The 17,553-nt window shown below is 41.2% G+C and overlaps 3 protein-coding genes across 6 annotated transcripts in view; all 3 read right to left on the reverse strand.

Moving 5' to 3' along the window:
* Positions 1 to 59: 59 nt before the first annotated feature.
* Positions 60 to 4,998, reverse strand: LOC141015105 (hyaluronan-binding protein 2-like). Its single transcript, XM_073489025.1, has 12 exons — positions 4,886 to 4,998; positions 4,127 to 4,229; positions 3,919 to 4,029; positions 3,629 to 3,748; positions 3,338 to 3,454; positions 3,040 to 3,208; positions 2,152 to 2,243; positions 1,796 to 2,039; positions 1,559 to 1,701; positions 926 to 1,063; positions 515 to 657; positions 60 to 293 (listed from the first exon to the last, which is right to left on the reverse strand). Exons 1-12 carry the CDS (start codon positions 4,949 to 4,951, stop codon positions 138 to 140), a joined length of 1,602 nt encoding a protein of 533 aa, XP_073345126.1. The 5' UTR covers positions 4,952 to 4,998; the 3' UTR covers positions 60 to 137.
* A 1,593-nt stretch (positions 4,999 to 6,591) lies between these two features.
* Positions 6,592 to 12,236, reverse strand: LOC141015199 (hyaluronan-binding protein 2-like). The gene is made up of 12 exons (XM_073489153.1): positions 12,146 to 12,236; positions 11,842 to 11,940; positions 11,603 to 11,713; positions 10,243 to 10,413; positions 10,018 to 10,134; positions 9,388 to 9,559; positions 9,133 to 9,224; positions 8,806 to 9,046; positions 8,578 to 8,720; positions 8,338 to 8,475; positions 7,341 to 7,486; positions 6,592 to 7,255 (listed from the first exon to the last, which is right to left on the reverse strand). The coding sequence occupies exons 1-12, from the start codon at positions 12,234 to 12,236 to the stop codon at positions 7,097 to 7,099; spliced, it is 1,680 nt and encodes a 559-aa protein (XP_073345254.1). The 3' UTR covers positions 6,592 to 7,096.
* Positions 12,237 to 13,584: 1,348 nt separating this feature from the next.
* The window catches only part of dnmbp (dynamin binding protein), a 52,684-nt gene continuing 48,715 nt past the window's right edge, over positions 13,585 to 17,553 (reverse strand). For 3 of the 4 annotated variants that reach the window (XM_073489356.1, XM_073489354.1, XM_073489357.1), the window contains 7 exons: positions 17,356 to 17,460; positions 17,022 to 17,150; positions 16,574 to 16,909; positions 16,289 to 16,477; positions 15,999 to 16,197; positions 15,115 to 15,836; positions 13,585 to 14,678 (listed from right to left, as the gene is read on the reverse strand). In XM_073489356.1, coding sequence (XP_073345457.1) covers positions 14,493 to 14,678; positions 15,115 to 15,836; positions 15,999 to 16,197; positions 16,289 to 16,477; positions 16,574 to 16,909; positions 17,022 to 17,150; positions 17,356 to 17,460 — 1,866 coding nt within the window. In that variant the 3' untranslated portion in view covers positions 13,585 to 14,492. The remainder of the gene's footprint in view (positions 14,679 to 15,114; positions 15,837 to 15,998; positions 16,198 to 16,288; positions 16,478 to 16,573; positions 16,910 to 17,021; positions 17,151 to 17,355; positions 17,461 to 17,553) is intronic. The other variant, XM_073489355.1, reaches the window with a different exon arrangement.

A 17,553-nucleotide genomic window follows, 5' to 3' on the forward strand; every position in this document is an offset into this window, starting at 1 on the left:
GTAAATGCTTGGTTTTATCGCTGATGAAATAAACTGTTGTTGTTTTTTTCAAGCCAAGCAAAGATGAAGTCTGTTTTATTTCCACAAACAAAAATTATTTAACATTACAGTGATTAAATTCACTTGACTAGTGTAGTTCAGTTCATCTTGCTTTTGATCCAGTCGGTAAATGCGCTGACGTTGGCGTAGACACCAGGCTTGTCCCTCACACCACAGCCGTGGCCCCAGCTCACCACACCGCTGATATAGTGTACTCCATTATCCTGACACACCAAGGGTCCACCTGAGTCGCCCTGCAGAGTTAGAAAGAGCAGGTTAAGAATATAATACTTTCTGTTGAGGGCCACTGACACGTCTAATACAAATTGATCCCAAAAAATGTATTTTAACATTTGATTCTTCTTTCTCTTCCTCTTATACAAACTGATTGCTTGAAGGCAGATGTGTGGTTGTATCAACAGCACTTGCATGAGCACTTTGCATGCAAATTCTTCACATTCATAAATATACACACCTGACAGGAGTCGGTACCCCCCTGCATGATCCCTGCACAGAACATGCTGCTGTCCAGCACACTTCCATAGACCTCACGAGCTTTGCATCGCGCGTCAGAGATCAGGAACACACGAGCGTTCAACAGCTGGCGGCTGTACCTCTCTGAAAAGTAAGCAAATATGAACAACAGTGAGAAACAAGCTAACAATAAGAACTAAATGAGGGTCTAGTAAAAGATTATTATCATCCCATTGTATTATGGGAAATGTAGGATCCAGTGTCTTTGGAGGTACAAGTTGGGATATCTTGGCCTCTTGACTATTCTGTCTCTTACAACTCCCACAACTTTATGGAAATACTGAATCATTATTTCATCAAAATGTAATCTGTTTGCATGACATGAAAGGGACTTTGATAAATAGTAAATTACGTGTTTCAGTGGCTCCCCATCCAGAGATCACGCACTCCTTGCCAGCTGCGAAGGCCTGGTCTGGTAGACACGCTGACTTCACAAAGCGGGTCTCCTTGGCACAGTAAGGGCTGTCCGTGACTTTGAGTTTAAGTAGAGCTGCACAAGAAATTAACACAAAGTGACGATCATTAGATTGATAGACTAATCAAATCACTTTTCCATTAACAAGTCTATATTGCTAATGCATTATCATAATTAAAAAGTGATATAAACAAAATAAATATTGTAAAATTAATAAATAAATGACTTGAAAGTTTGAATCAAAGTAATATAAGTTTAAAGGTCCCATACTGTACTCATTTCGAGGTTCATACTTTTATTGTGGTCTGCCAGAAAATGTTTACACGCTTTAATATTCTGAAAACACAATATTTTTTCTTATACTGTCCATTGCTGCAGCACCTCTATTCACTCTCTTTTCTCTTTAATGCTCCCCTCCCGAAAACCCCAGTCTGCTCTGATTGGTCAGCTCTCACAGGCCTGAGCAGGCACTGCCCACTGTGTATCTGCATCATTTCTCCCTGGGTTGAGCGTTTTGATACCGTCACAGTATTTATATGGCACTTTATAAATTCGATAAATGTGACAAACCGATGTCGTTGTAAAGAGCGCTTCCAGTGTCCCTGTAGTTCTCATGAACAATCGTTTGTATTACTGGGATGGTCTGATCCATCTCCTCCCGTTTCTCTATGTTCACGCCTCCCAGTACCACTTGGTATTCGCTAGCAGCTGAACTGGACAACAAAAACAAAATAAACATCAGCTTATTTTATAAAAATATAAACATATTTAATTGGAAGTTTCGTACAAGTTAAATACAACACCTACATGCAGTGGGCGGCAGTAAGGACCCAGCAGGACGACAGGAGGATTCCACCACACGTGTGCTGAAACTCAAAGCTTGAGCGTTTGGGTCTGGCCTGCAGGGACACCTGCCAGGGGTGGGCGCCGGGGAAAGACTTGCTGCCCCCAAAAATCCTGCTGGTGCGAGACTGAGATCTGCCACACTGGGAGAACTGGGTAGATTCTGGCACTGTTGTGACTGGTTTGACTGGCGGTGGAGTGGTTGGGACTGAGACGTATCAGATAAGAATGAGCACAGTGCGGACATACAGTACATACTGAATATATATAATGTGTGTGTGTGTATGTGTGTGTGTGTGTGTGTGTGTGTGTTAGATCACCTTGAGAGCACTTCTTGACATTGCAGTAGTCCCATTCCAGTTTGTTTTGTTTTTTAATAAAACACCAGGGCTTGCTATCCCCATCTGGGTTCCTAAAATTTGGAATAAATATTACAACTATTAGACAAGAAAAGAAAGAGAAAGGAATAACCGGAGAGGGGACATAGAGAAGTTTGCTGATATAAAGGGACAGTTAGTTTTATATATTTTAAGCAATTTGTTATCAATAATCATTTTAAAAGGCTGTATAGCCCACACATCCTCATTTGGGAATAAAAACTGGTGGCTGCAGGTGTAGATTGGGAAACTTCTGTCTTTGGTTCCCCCCAGTGGTAAGATTCCCCCTCTCGCACAGGGAATCTACAGAAGCCCTGAGAGGCAAGTGAGAAAAAACAACCAAAAAAATCTGTCTGATCTAAAAAGTCTGCTGTATTTATGACTTAACTTTAGGTTAAGTTACTTAATTTTGTTATATTTGTGAAACCGGTGAACTTGTTTTGAAGCAAACCTTTTTCTTTTCACCAAAAAACTGTTTTTTTCACCTGTTACACAGCTGAAAACAAAAGCTTTAAATTACTTAAATGTTACAAACTTTTTTTTCACCTGTGCTTCAGTCATAAACAGGAGAGAAAAAAATTTAGACTTAGAAAATGATCAGCAGTAGTAGTAGCAGTATTTTTTTAATCATTATTATTATTTTATTTTTGCTTATCAGGGCTTCCGTAGCTCCTCCTTAAACAAACAGGCTGACAACATCTAATCAATATTTTCAGCAAAATTACAATACCAGAATAATTTCAAAGATGCTAAAATTGCATAAATGGTACACATACTGATTTCAAATAACAGAAATGATAGCTAGATAGTGAAATTATAATTTGTTGATACCTGCAGTAGTTATTATCCAGTCCATTAAAGTCTGCGAACACAGAAGAAGGATCGTCCCCATTCAGCATGATGAAATTGGACTTCCAGTCCAGACACTCCAGCCCGTCTTCTGTCGTACTGACAGCACCCCTGTATGTCTCTCCATTTCCGCTATAACAGTCAGTAGGAGCTATAGAGGAAGGATTGTGTCAGAAGACAATTCAAAATGAGCTTAAAATCACACAAGATGCCACTTTTTACATGAGGTTGGTTCTATCAGTCAGGGTGATAAACACAGTATCCTTTTTAAAGTCTTTACCAGCTTCACAGAATTTCCCAGCAAATCCAGCAGGACAAGCGCAGCGGAAACGGCGGTTCCCTTTGATGCAAGAGCCTCCGTTCTGGCAGGGGTTGGGCTCACAGGGCGAGGTTGGCACTGATGCAGACGAGAAATAAACAAGTTATATGTACAATTGTAGGGGTGTAGCAAGGGATTCAAAGAATATTGGCAAACCCAGTTCGTTTGTTTGTTTGTTTGTTTACAACCCAATGTAATATCCCACTTAATTTGTCAAAAGATTAAGTAAAAGATGGGGTATGGGATACTCACAGGTCTTGCAGTCGGGGCCTTGGAAGGGTGGTCTGCACTTGCACTCATAAAATGGAGGTTTGTTTAGGTTGACGACACAGTCACCACGGCCACACTTGATGTTCTGGCAAACGTTTCTCACTAAATAATCAAAGTTATCAAAAGCAAAAGTTAGCACCACGTGAGCCATGTGCATAAACATTAATAGGATATAGAAATAAGCTTTAATAACCTCGAAGGAGACCACTGTAATCGACCAAAACAATGTAGTAACTGAGAGTTAAAACTGAATCCATGCTGGGGATTCCTACCTTTTTGACACCTCTTGCCAACGTAAGGCTCAGGACAAGTGCATGTGAATCTTGTATCAGATGTACTTCGGCACGAGCCACCATTGAAACAAGGGTTTGGATCACAGGAATCTGTAAATAAAGGGACAAAGTGTGAGTGTATGTGCAGAGAGGGGAGATGGAGACACAATGTAGCTCGAATCACACAGAAACTTCTGGTGCCACTTACTGTCCTCCAGGAGGTCAAACAGCCAGTCGTCAAAATTGAAAACTCTGTCAGGAGCGTCGGTGCCTGCGTAATCTCCATAATCTATGTCTGCAAGAAGAGATAGCTGTTCAAACACCGCAGTTGTGTAACAAAAAGCGGTCCGTACAGACATTTATCAGAATGATTGTGCAAATTAAAAAAATGGATTTTCAGCTGAGAAACAATAGAAAAGAACAAAATTCTAAGATGGATGATTAGTTTAAATGATAACCCTCATGATTATATTAAATACATTATTCAATTATAGAGGTGTTGAAAGTATTATAGATATTGTAAGAAATAAAAAGAGCAACAAAACCTTTAAATAATTAACAGAATGAAAGCAGGACTCAAAAGGATTAACTGTGATTGAGGGAAAACGTCTCAAAACTACAATATTTTGCACATTATAATCATCCATATCTCCGTCAATAAGATTAAACTACTTTCTGTGATTGACTACTGTGATTGAGGCAAAACGTCTCAAAACTACAATATTTTGCACATTATAATCATCCATATCTCCGTCAATAAGATTAAACTACTTTCTATACATGTTAAAAAGATTAAATTAAGACACAACATATAAATCAAATGTACATTAGGAAAGATTCTTACAAGAAGCGTCCAGCTGAAATGACAAAATCACAGAAGAGGACAGATCAGCAAGCTTACTAATAATAATAATAATAATAACTAAATCATTTCACCATTTATTCATCGAGATGTTGAGAAACTTACAGTCGGGTCTTGTCCGTGGACACTTAACAGACTCAGGCTTATGAGCAAGGCCGCTGCAGCCAGCATGGTGCTGTGTGTGAGTCTCAGCACAATGTAGACGACTGAAGATCCAGTGATCGACTTTAATCCCCCAGACCTCGCTGACGTCCCCCTCACACATATTAATCTTTAGCCAGATGCATTGATTCTGCGGGAGTTTGTGTGTTTTAGGACATTGTCGTCGTTTCAGTTTTTTGACCTCGTCTTATTTACTGTCATTCTGCACTTGTCGGTTTCAACTTTAACCTCTCTGTCAGCACTTTTTCACGTTGCCTCCACGCAGTCATTCTTTTGTAGATATCAGACCAAGAAAAGCTAAACTAGGGTTGGAATATCATTGATTACGACGCAACATAACCAGATGAAGGAAATGTCAATTAAAAATTGGCCACATGTTGAATTAATAATGAAGAAATGGGCAGCAGCATATCGCCAGAGTAAACTACTGTCAACTGTTGCTGCCGTTAGCTAGTTAGCTGAGTTAGCCATGCAGCTAGCAGTCCAGAATGGGCGCTTGAATGGGGCTAGCTGGTTTGCACGCTAGATATGCTTTAACACACAATACATAAACGTCATTCCTTCACATTTGTTGATCATTTTAGTTCAGTTTTGAGCGTTTTCACCCATAATTGTCTTATCATCTAACATTATAGGATAATACAGCAAGACAGACAGATAAAAGAACCCATGTTACAAAACTCTCAATGAAAATGTACACAACCTGTTGGTTATGTCACAACACAAACAGAGATACTCTTCCAACAGCCCCCTGGGTCCCTGAGCTCCCAGTCCGGACCACTAGCTGCATGGCTACCTGAGCTAACCTGCCAACAGTTAGCAGCAGTTAGCAGCTAGTCCAGTGATATTTGTCTTTTGAGTATGAATTTGACAGATGGCCACTTCTAACATATTGCACCTTTAATATTCTGTATAGATATTATTCCCTATTCTCTATTCCTCAGACAGTTTGGGTTAAAGATAATAAATGTTGGAAACGTAACAAGCCTTTGGATTGTCCCTTGATACTGCCTTTTTGGAGAGATGTGCTAAAACATGTCGAAGAGTGACTTAAACAACCTCTACAAGAATACCCAGAAATGTGTTTGTGTCCGGGATTAACATCACAACCTACCACGGCTGTTTGAGCTGGCACAGGTTTTATCATAGCAGCCAGGGTTATTCTATGTAACCAGAGATACAGAGATATACAGAGGCTGTGTTTTTTCTTAAAACAGAGTCAGAGTCTAAGGATGCATCATCTTATGGAGAGTTTGTGATATTAATTTAAAGAATATGAGACTGTTGGCTGCTTTTCTTTCTTTTCTTATTTGCATCATCTAGATGTTTGTTTTTTCCTGTGATCTTTGGTCTCCAGAGGACTGTGTCCAAATGAAAGATACAAGTTTGTATTGGCAATTGTTGTGCAATGTCAAAACCAGAACAACAAACAGAAAAAAACATATCTTGGTCTGACAATGCATCGCCAATCATCGGAAATTACCACAAAGTATACCTATCGCTTTTAATATGAACCCATACGAGTCACAAATTAGTGATAAACGTCGGTTTAAAGGAGTCACTCAGAAGTATACTTTACAGTTGTCTTTATTAACAGTTGCTCCAAGCATGCTTACAAAAAGTAGGTGGAACCTTAGTATTGTAACATAAAAACAGCGACTTAAAGTTGCAACACAGTATGTGAGAAATTAAGTTCAAAACATTCAAAAATTAACTAATATTATGAACAGAATGTGTAGAAATAACATCTATGTATCCTGTAGTAGAGATAACTACTGAAGCTAGCATGCTAACCAGCTAGCCGAAGGCCTGAAAACCTCTTTCCCTGCAGGTCCAAAGCTCAAAAACACCAACACTCAGCTGGTAGTCCTGCTAGCTGCACAGCTAACTGAACTAATAAGCTAACAGTAGCGACAGTCATGGATGAATAAAAAGAAGTGATTACTCTGGTGATACAGTGGCCAATTCTTACATACTGCACCTTTAAAACACTAATACATATGAGTTAATGTGTCATTCCGGGGATGGAGTGACAACTTTCACAAACTTTTTCTGACAAAAGGAAAGTGTGTTATTGATACAAGAGGACAGTACAGAGTTAGCGGCAGTGTGTCTGGAGGTCACACACACAGCACTTTATGATCACGTGCATCCTCATGAGATTAACTGAGAAGCAATCCAGTCAGTAAATCTGCGGACGTTGGCGTAGACACCAGGCTTGTACTTCTTTCCGCAGCCATCGCCCCAGCTCACCACACCGACAACGTAGTGGGTCCCGTTACGCTCACACACCAGGGGGCCACCAGAGTCACCCTGCAGGGACACAGAAGAGGTGTTTTTATCAGGGTTCTCTCCTTATTTATTCTCATGAATAGAGAAAAATATGTGTCTCACAGACCTGGCAGGAGTCAACGCCTCCTTTCATGTTGCCTGCACAGAACATGCTGTCGTCCAGCGAGCCTCCGTAGACGTGGGGAGCTTTACATTTCTCCTGGGAGATCAGGAGGACGCGAGCATCCAGCAGCTGGTTGGTACCGTACTTCTCTGAGACAGGAAGAGAGTCACTTCAGCTGTAATGTTTAAATTTATTCAGTGGTACATTTAGTCAAGTCTTACAGGATAACTCACAGTGGCTGAGGTGCATTGTGGGTAATGTAGGAACCAGGTTTTGAAAAATAGTCCACTTTCTACACTACCTATTGCAATTTATTTTATTTTACTTTTTGTATTTTGTTTTGTGACATTTAAAAAAATCAATTAAAAAAATCACCTGAAATGACACACTTTGAAATAAGAAATACATTACCCTGTTTTCCGATGTAAATGCGTGCTAGTGGTGAACTGGATGAATATCCATGAGCTGCCAAAGTTCAAAACATTTCCCATTTTATTGGTTTAATCTCAGAACTGTGCTGTTCCTTTTGGTTTTAATGATCTTACAATTACTTGTTCTGCGTAGCTCAGTCGCTTTATCTCAACTCAAATAGAGTTTAAATCCTTTTGACTAATTATGACCATCAATTTGACCCCATTAAAGGTGCAATATGTAAGAGTTGACCACCTGTCGAATTCAAAACAAATAGGGGCCAGCTTATTGCTGGAGTAACTGCTAACTGCTACCCGGGGAGTGTTGGTGTTTACACTGCAAGCACAGGGGCTTTGGACCGGGATGGGTCGGGGCTAGCTGGTTAGCATGCTAACTTCAGTAGGCTATATATCTTTGCGACACAATACATAGGTATAATAATAATAATGTCATAATAATCTCAGAATTGTTATTTTCTACATATTCAGTTGATCATTTTTGAATGTTTTTGACAAAATTCTTACGTACTGCACATTTAACTCGTACTGATCTGAGTGATTTTGACAGTGCAGACTGAAATGATGCTTACGTGTTTCAGTCACGCCCCACCCTGAGATCACACACTCGGTCCCATTGGTGAAGTGCACGTTTGGCAGACAGACTGTCTTTACAAAGCGTGTTTCTTTGGCACAGTACGGTTTGTCCGTCACTTTCAGCTGAAGCATGGCTGCACAGGAGAGACAGGAAGTCAGAAAATTAGACAGAACAGGTTTTCATTCTAATTATATTTCATTGAATAATAGTGAATAAAGCCATTTTTGCACCTCACCGACATCATTATGAAGAGCAAAGGGGCTCTCCCTATATTCCTCATGCACAATGGCCTTCTCCACTTGAATGACCTGATCGTACACTTCATCCTTCTCTATGTCCACTCCCCCCAGCACCACCTGAATTTCCTCTCCGCTTTTTCTGTTACAAACAAACCCCACAAGAGAATTAAATAAAGCCGAGGTGAGCTTGTCCACATCGACCAGTCTGGAAAACACGTACTTACATGCAGTGTGCAGCAGTGAGCACCCAGCAGGACTCGATGAGGACGCCTCCACAGATGTGGCTGAAGGGCCTGGAGGAGCCTTTGGGTCTGGTCTGCAGGGAAACCTGCCACGGATGAGCTCCAGGAAGAGACTTCTTCCCACCGAAGATTCGGGCCGAGCGGCCGGGCTGCGGCTTCCCACACTGGGAGAACTGGGCAGCGGAGGTGTCTGGCTTGGCTGGAGTTGGAACTGTTTGTGGAGCTGGCAGGAAAGGGGAATCAAAATGAGCAAATGAAACTTGTAGCGGCCAGTATCTTTCTGTGTGTGTTTGTGTGTGTGTGTTTTACCTTCAGAACATTTCCTAACTTTACAGTAGTTCCACTTCAGTTTGTTATCTTTGTTAATGAAGCACCAGGGCTGATCGTCTCCATCAGGGTTCCTTGAATACACATGTCAAATCAAGTACTGTAAGGGCAATGTCAACATATTTATAGATCTTTTCTGTGGTTTCAAGTCCATATACTTGTACTGTATGCACGTATGAGCACAAACATGTTTTTGTCAACAGTAACGTGCAATGTTTACACAAGATGGCTCCTCACCTGCAGTAGTTGTGCGGCCCGATTCCATCGAAGCCTGCGTACTCTTGGAAGGGATCGCTGCCTTTCTGCACGATGAAATAGGAATTCCAGTCCAGACACTCTTCTCCTTCCACTGTCTCGCTCACCATGCCAAGGTAAGACTCACCGTTGTCTTGGTAGCAGTCGTTTCGTCCTGGAAAAAAAAAAAAAAAGTTTCTCTTTAACCAGGTAATATGTACAGTATGCGGTTTTTAAGGTCCGGTATTGTCCATTGCTGCAGCACCTCTATTCACCCTCTGTCTGAACACTCTGCTTTAGTGCCTGTGTCTTTAAAGCCTCCCTCCCGAAAGACAGGTCTGCTATGATTGGTCAGCTCTCCCAGGCCTGAGCAGGCACGGCCCACCATGTTTCCGCATCAGCTCTGCCGGTGTTTTTGCCGGAGGTAACTATATAGCTGTGATGTCACAACGTTACAGAAGTCCTGACGCCTCAGTGTCTGAATACAGGCTGGGTGCATTTCTCTGTGGATCGAGCATCTTGATACTTTCAGAATATTTATATGGCACCTTGACTTGCTTTATGATCAAAAAGGCAATATGGAACCTTTACCATGTGGACTTCTATTTTGGACGATGATGTATTTGTATTTACCGACTTCGCAGAACTTTCCGCTGTATCCACCGGGGCAGGAACACTGGACGGAGGAGCGTTTGGGACCCTTCGTGCAAGAGCCTCCATTCTGACAGGGATTGGGCCTGCAGGGAGATGCTGTGAATGCAGGCGAGAAGATCACTGACTGATGTCCAGTGCAAATGAGACAAGAAATTAAGATTGACTAGAAAAAATCAGTAGAATAACATATACATAACAACAGACCCTTCTTGCAGTTGGGTGGCCTGTATGGAGGCTTGCACTTGCACTCGTAGAACGGAGCAGTCGTGGTGACGACACAGCTTCCACGGCCACAGTTCACGTTCTTGCAAACATCTTTCACTGAGAAAACACAAGGTTCATTAATTTTATTTCTTTTCAGTCCATTATAGTATTCTATGTATTTATTGTGGTATTATTCATTAGTAAAATAATTCTATTTTATTTGGTGTGCAATATTTTACTGTGTATTTTCTATGATTTTAGTTTTTATATAATTCTTAGTGTGTACCTTTTCTATATAGTGTCTATGTTCCTACTTTTTTGTGTTTTCCGCTCCTCTTACTGCCTTTCTTTGCCTTTTCTTATTTTAAGCTGACTCCCAGAGACACGCACAAGAATTCCAGCGTACCTGTACTGACCTGTTTCTGTGCAAAAGGCAATAAAAATCTATTCTAATCTAAAGACCTTAATGTCAACATGCTTATTTGACCTGTGAAACTGCTTTTCCGTTTTTGTGCTGCACACAGCTTGGAACATTTTACGGCGCAGATTAAAACTTAACACGATGGTAATTTAAAACCATGATTACAATTATGTCGCTCTTGAATGTAAATGTTTCTAACTTTCTCATGAATCATTTTTGTGTGTATTTATTCATTTTTAATTGTACTCTCAACATCACTTGGAAATAAGGTCATGCCCTCAATGATTCTTTGACATTTATTTAACTCAAAAACTACATCCAAATTAAGTTTTTGTTCATCAGAGCTACATATATTTGTGTTTCTAGCACTGGGGGGCACCAAAGTTATATTTTTTCCAATCCTACACAAAGTAGTTTTAAATTGAAAACTGAAAAAATGCAAGAACAGTTATTAAGATATATCATATCATTGTACTCTAGGAATTATAATGCCTTTACTGAGCCTTTGAAAAAACATTTGCAACCTCTGAGTAATATAAATAATAGCTTTTTATAATAGCTTTATTTATATAGCACCTTTAAAAACAGGGTTTACAAAGTGCTTTGACAAACAAAGCAGAAGCAGGATACTCAGGAACAATTAAGACAAACAGAGCAATAAAGTGCAATAAAAACATTTCATATAAGAGCAATGGAAACATATAAGAAATGGTAGATCATTAAGTAATTATATAGAGTAAAATACAGAGAATACAAACAAAACTGGGAAGATAAAAATAAATGAATAAATAAAGAAGTGATAAAATGAAACTTAAAATTAAATGAAGCTCTGATTTACCTGATCTTGTAAAACTTAGAAAAATAGGTAGTTTAGGGAAAATACATATTAGCTAGTCATCCCCTATGTCAATTGCTGCAGATTAATGAGCACACTCGTACCTGTCTGACACCTTTTTCCTGTGTAACGCTCGGGGCACACACATAAGAAGCCGCCATCAGCAGCAGTGTCACAGGAGCCCCCGTTCAAACATGGGTTTGGATCACACTCATCTAAATGAAGACAAGAAAAAACAGTCAGGAGCAGAGTGCAATAGATTGTAAGGATGTCTTGATCAATCTTGCATGCATTCACGTATCATAAACCCTCATATGTGCTGTTTTTGCCAGAAGTTGTTTACCTGTCATATCCAGGAGCTCATACAACCAGTCATCTAGAGTCAAATCAGCCTCTTCTGCAGGGATTTCAGTGGGGAAATCGTAATAATAATACTCATATTCTGTGAGGGGAAAAAGAGGTATTTAAGCATTCTAGTCATGAAGGACTGATAAAGTCAAGTTTTAGTTAACTGGAAAGTGAGTGAGTGTTTTTACCAGTAAGGTCATCTGTTTCTGTGATTGCCTGTCACAAAATATATCGATTATTTACCAAGCTTTGCATGTTTTCCAGAATATTAATACAACTTAAGATTCCATGATTCATACTTACATGGAAGTCTTGTCCAAACGCAGTGAGTGCACATAGTTGTATGAGTAAAGCTATCAAGCAGCCCATGTTGCTGTAGACCCTGGCCATGATGGGACCAGTCTAAGGTTTTTTGCTGAGATGCGCGTCCTAAATAACACGGAGACCCCGCAAACACTACACCCCCCTGTTAATCATTAGGACCCTGCATTGATTTGACAGACGTTACATGTGACTCAAAACTTTGTCTTTTTTTGCCCTGTGCCCCTTTATTTCTGTCGAGGTCATCAAAAGTAAAAGCAGCAAGCACGTAGCTCTGTGTAAAGTTCTCCCACAAAATCTTTAAAATCTTTTTGTGCTCGTCAGGTCTTCTTTGTCAACATTCCTGAGTGATCTGAAGTTTCTCAATATTAAAGAGCATTTAACCTTTAGCTCGTTAGCTCATCTGACATTACATTTGACAATACTGTTACAGAAACCTGGGATATGTATTTACGACAGTGGTGTTGTCCTTAGAAACCAAGGAGTGCCAAATCCCACAAAATACCAATTCCTACATAATGTTGCTTTAACAAAATAATGCATAAAAATGAGCTTGCACAGATTTGCAGCGTGTCATAGTTAAACGCCTTGAACGGGCAATAGACACGTTTTTTTGCTTCATCGTGTCATAAAGTAAATGTTGATTGCACAATGTTATGGCTACAGAATAGAGACACCATCACTTCCACTTTGCTATGTTGTCTGTCACCAGGCTTGAAGTCTTCTGGGAAAATGAAGCCAGGCTGGTGATCCAGTCTGGCGGCCTGGCATCATTTTCATGTATTCATGTACTTTCATGTCTCTATTGCAGACTAAATGACAAAAAGAAAACTTGTGTTTTGTCCTGTGTTGTTGATTGTGGCTACAATGAGGCAAACAGAAGCAACCGTCTTTGCAATAGTACCGCTTGGAAATGCATTATTGTTGTATGACGACAGTTTAAAGAAAAGATTGATTTCAAAAGTCTCTCTCTCTATGTGGTGTGTTCATGTGCTGTGGGGAAGTTGTGACATCTAATGATGACAGATTGCATCTTTTTGTGGTCTGTTGTTAGAAACCCTTATGTAGGGGTTTTGCAATGTACAGATATTGGCATGATAACCGTGACATTTAAAAATGAAATACTGACTTTGTGTTAATACAGATTTTATCGTAAAAATAACATGCCTTTAAATTATTTCTTTCCGCTCTTGCTTTGTCATGGCGGTAAGCATATTTGTTCCTTTTGTACATTTATGGTTACAGACTCTCTCTCCACCTCCTTACACATGCATTTTGTGTGCAGTTCATTTGGATAAAAAAAAAATTCTTCAGGTCGTGATAATCATGTAGTCCAAATCTGATATTGTGACCAGCCCTAATGTAACACGATGATGATCTTACACCACAAAGGAAAAACGAAAAAAGGACACTGTCATTATTTGTCAGCTGAGCTGTTTTTTATTCAAACAGTGATCACTTTACAGTGGGAGCAATATCATATACTCAATATACAGCTCTATATATAATGTACATGGGGAGTATGTGGAGAAATCAGAGTAAAGATCAGACCACTATCTCTCTCTCCCTGTTCGTTAACCTCTGACAGGTTAAAGGGTCATCACCTGTTTGCACAGTGTCAACCCAGTTCAAAAGTGTATTCAGGTTACTGACGAGGGGGAGTGCTTGTAAACCATATATATAATATGCCATTCAACTTTGTCCATGCTTTTAATTCATTTCATACAACACTCCACATTCTTGTTGATGGCTCCACAGACACTTCAAAACCAGCAACCAGTGGATAATCATCCTAAGTGCCTCAATCCTTGATTGTTGAACAGTACGGCGTAAATGCATCTAATGTTCATGCATAATTCTAGTGGTGTAATAAACCACATGCAGAATACAATTCATTAACACAGTGTTTAGGCCAGTCTGTCTCTATACCACTTGATGTTTGCTTAGAAGAACCAGTCTGAACCCAAATTATTCACATTTCCATTGCAATCTCCCAATGTGCTAACCTTTAAGACTGTTATCTTAAAAACGTACAATTCATTGTCTTCAGCTCCAGAGAATATGGCAAAAATCTGGTGCAATTCACAGGTTTTCTGCTGGAAACAACAGAATGTAAAAATAATATAAAAAGTCTATAAATATAGGCATATAATGCTAACTTTAAGGAGCAGAGTCAGCAGCAACAGTCAGTCCTTCTCACTACCAAACTCCATGAAAACAGATCAAAAATAAGTCACAGCGTGTCCAGATGGTCGTTTGTCTATTTGTTCTGTCCGCTCGCAGCCTTCTCCGGTCCAAATACAGTCTCAGGTATCATCCGCTTGTTCATGTGTATTCTGATTTGCGGATGTAGTTGGAAGGCACATAGCCCCGCCGGCCTCCTGCTTCTCCCAGCCACCAGTCGCTGTTGCCGTTCATGTCCTGGAACTCCAGAATCCGCAGCTGCTGGTTGGCTGAGATGCTCAGTTCATTGGCACAACGGGCATCGAAGGAGTAGAGAGCGTAGTAAATCTAAAGACAAATACAGATCAAAAAGTTAAAACAATGTCATAGTTAGTTTGTGTTTTTTCCAGCTTTAAAGCAGTTTTTATTCAAGATTTTGACCCTTTGATGGCAGCGGAAGAAGCCGTAATCATAACATTGACATAAAATCACCTTGTAAGGTTGTTATGGTTGACATCTTAACAAACAAGAGTCCTGTTTCTAGCCCCCAACGAATTTATAGCCAATTTTCACTCTCATTTTAGCTCCGTTTTTGGTCTCCACCATCTCTTTAGCTGCTAAAAACTCCACTTATTCCCCAGATAGCTGCTGACTTTTCTTGTTGTGTGGTGCTGTACAGGTAGTGCACAGAGTTTATGAGAAATTGCCATCAGAATAACTGAAACACTTTGTTTTATCACGTAATGATGTCTTAAAGTCTCATAACAGTGAAACAAAGTCTCACCTGATGACCATCTCCTTCACTCTCGTCTACTGGTTCTGGTTCTGGTTCTGGTTCTGGTTCTGGCTCTGGCTCTGGTTCTGGCTCTGGTTCTGGCTCTGGCTCGATGTACTCATCTCTGGAGTACGCAGACCTCTTCTGGCCGCCATTATCTCCATTTCTCCACTGGTATGAACTGTAGCTTTTGTCTGTGTGTCCATACCGCTGTGAGCGGTTGTTTCTGAGTGAAGAATACGACTCCGTCTCCGAGAGGTCTGACATCTCCTTCTGGCTGCTCCTACTTCCATAACTCGTATCGTACATGTCTCTGTGATTGCCCGAATGCCGGTAAGAAGGCTCTGTGTCTCTGTGACCGTGAGAGTTTCGGTGTGGTGGGTCTGAGAACTCCCTGCGGTTTGAGAGATTTCGGGGCGAGGAGTTTATGGAGTTGCTCTGACTGGCACAGTCAGGGTTGGGTGCATCTCTGTGGTGACTCCTACGGGATGAAGCAGAGTCCAGAGATGGGTGTGGCGATGAATGACTCGGTGGCTGCGATGTGGAGAAGCTGACGGTGGCTGTTTCCTGGTTAAAGGTCAGCGTGCTGTTGCTGTTTTGGCGGGAGAAAACAGGGGAGGAGCCGCCGTACCCTGACTCATTGGAGGACTGGCTCTCGATGGACACATCTGACTGGCTCCTGCGTGGGTTGTAGGGTTTGAGGAAGGAGCTGTACACAAAACCCTTGGTGACTGCAAATAAAGAAACACAAGAAAAGAAATGGAATAACATTATATTGCTTGCACTCCAAAATATGTGGCTGGTTTGTTTAACTACTGGCATACTTGGCTGTCATTCAATACAAACTGGAATAAATAAGCAGAATCTGAACACAGAAGTACAAAAATACTTACCTCCATTATCAATTAGCCAGCGGTTGTTGCTTCCCATGGGGTCCTGCTGCTTGATCACACCCACAAGGTCTCCCTCTTGTATAGACACGTCCAGATCCTGAGCTGCATTAAAGTTTCTCTCTGCCTGGAAAAGTTTCTCAGGACCGTAGCGTACCAGAAGTCCTGCACGGTGCTCATCCGTCTGTGTGGTGGACGTGGGCTGAAAGGAACCAGGACAAGACTCGTCGTCAGATCATGTTACAGCATGTTTTAAAATATGTTATGGCAAAAATGGGTTGAGTTAAACTCACAGCTCCGGGCAGTTGTTTTTTAGAGGTCGGTTTCTCCAGAGTCTTCTTCTCGAAGGGCTTTTTTGCAGTGGTGGCTGGAGGCAGGTTCTCCGGGCAGAAGCTGAAGCCCTGCAGAAGCTGGAGAACTCGTCCGTACTCTTCTTGGAACTGTGCGATCAGGTTACCCTCCGTGCCAACTTTGCTAGAAAACTGGAGACAAAGAAAAAGTCTGAGTTAATAAAAGAAACAAGCACAACTACATTGTGATTTGTTTTCTGTAATTGTCCCGCTTCCTTCAACACTCACAACCTGTAGGAGGGGCTTCAGCTCTCCCATTGTCGTCTTCATGAAGTGCTTCTGAGCTTGAGCGAAAGCCTTCACGCAGCCAGTAAACAGCTCCTGCGCTGCGATGTGGAACTTGGGGAGCTCGTCCAGAAGTTGGGCGTTGAGCGCCTCGTAGTTGTTGCGTGCCGCCTGCAGCTCGTCCTGGACGCGGCGGTCCTTGAGGCGGTCGGCGCGCTCCTTGCAGTTGTCGTAGTCCAGCAGCTTGTCGAAGCGCTTCTGGATGAGTTTGTGCGGCCCGGCAAACATGAGGAGGAGCTGGGTGAGAGGGTTGATGACTAAGGCCTCTGTGCGCTCCTTCTGCTCAGGGAATGAGGGAATGGGGTTGAAAGATGATAGGATGCGATCAGAGGTCAATCCCAATGTACTTTTACAGTGACTAAGTGAGGCTAAAGAGAGGTAGAGGACTTACAAACTGTGTGAACTGCTTGTCACTGATGCAGCGGTGAGCTCTCTGGAAGCGCTCTGGATCGAGGATGCTGCGCTCGGTGTAGATGTCACAGAAACTGATGGCTGCCAAAACCTTCACAGATGCTGATTCCTAAAGAAATTGTTACACTATATTAATATAATAATACTGAATGTATAAAATATGATGTTATTTTAACATCTTTAAGCTCAAGCACATACAGGGGTTTATTTTATCCCTGTGCTTTGGGAATTACACAGTTTCATTTTGTCTTATTTGTGCTGGCTGTGCAATCGCTCAGCTTGTGTTTCATGTGATTTTGGTAAGTGGTTCATACCCTTATATGTTGCAGGTACAAGGAAATGTCCCTGATAAAAGACTTGATGAGTCTCTCCTGTAGCCTGAACCTCTTCTCCGCCTCGTCAAATGCTTCATCTTTAATCTGGCAAAAAGACAGTAAAATGAAGAGCGATCAGAACAAACACGATTTTATTGACAAGATACAGCAGTTTTCCCTCCACTTAGTTTAGGAAAC

The sequence above is a fragment of the Pagrus major genome, chromosome 20, assembly GCF_040436345.1.
Source record: "Pagrus major chromosome 20, Pma_NU_1.0".
Taxonomy (NCBI): Eukaryota; Metazoa; Chordata; class Actinopteri; order Spariformes; family Sparidae; genus Pagrus; species Pagrus major.

Bases quoted from the DNA above. Each gene is read 5' to 3' on its own strand.
- LOC141015105 (XM_073489025.1), bottom strand. From the start codon at position 4,951: ATGCTGGCTGCAGCGGCCTTGCTCATAAGCCTGAGTCTGTTAAGTGTC. The intron at 3,749-3,918 runs GTAGGAATCCCC...TTGATTATTTAG, and splicing joins TGGCAAGAGGTGTCAAAAAG to TGAGAAACGTTTGCCAGAAC. The intron at 3,455-3,628 runs GTGAGTATCCCA...CGTCTGCATCAG, and splicing joins AGGCCCCGACTGCAAGACCT to TGCCAACCTCGCCCTGTGAG.
- LOC141015199 (XM_073489153.1), bottom strand. From the start codon at position 12,236: ATGGCCAGGGTCTACAGCAACATGGGCTGCTTGATAGCTTTACTCATA. The intron at 11,941-12,145 runs GTATGAATCATG...TTCCCCTCACAG, and splicing joins TGGACAAGACTTCCATGTAA to AATATGAGTATTATTATTAC. The intron at 7,487-8,337 runs GTAAGCATCATT...TTCCTGTCTCAG, and splicing joins GTGGGGCGTGACTGAAACAC to AGAAGTACGGTACCAACCAG.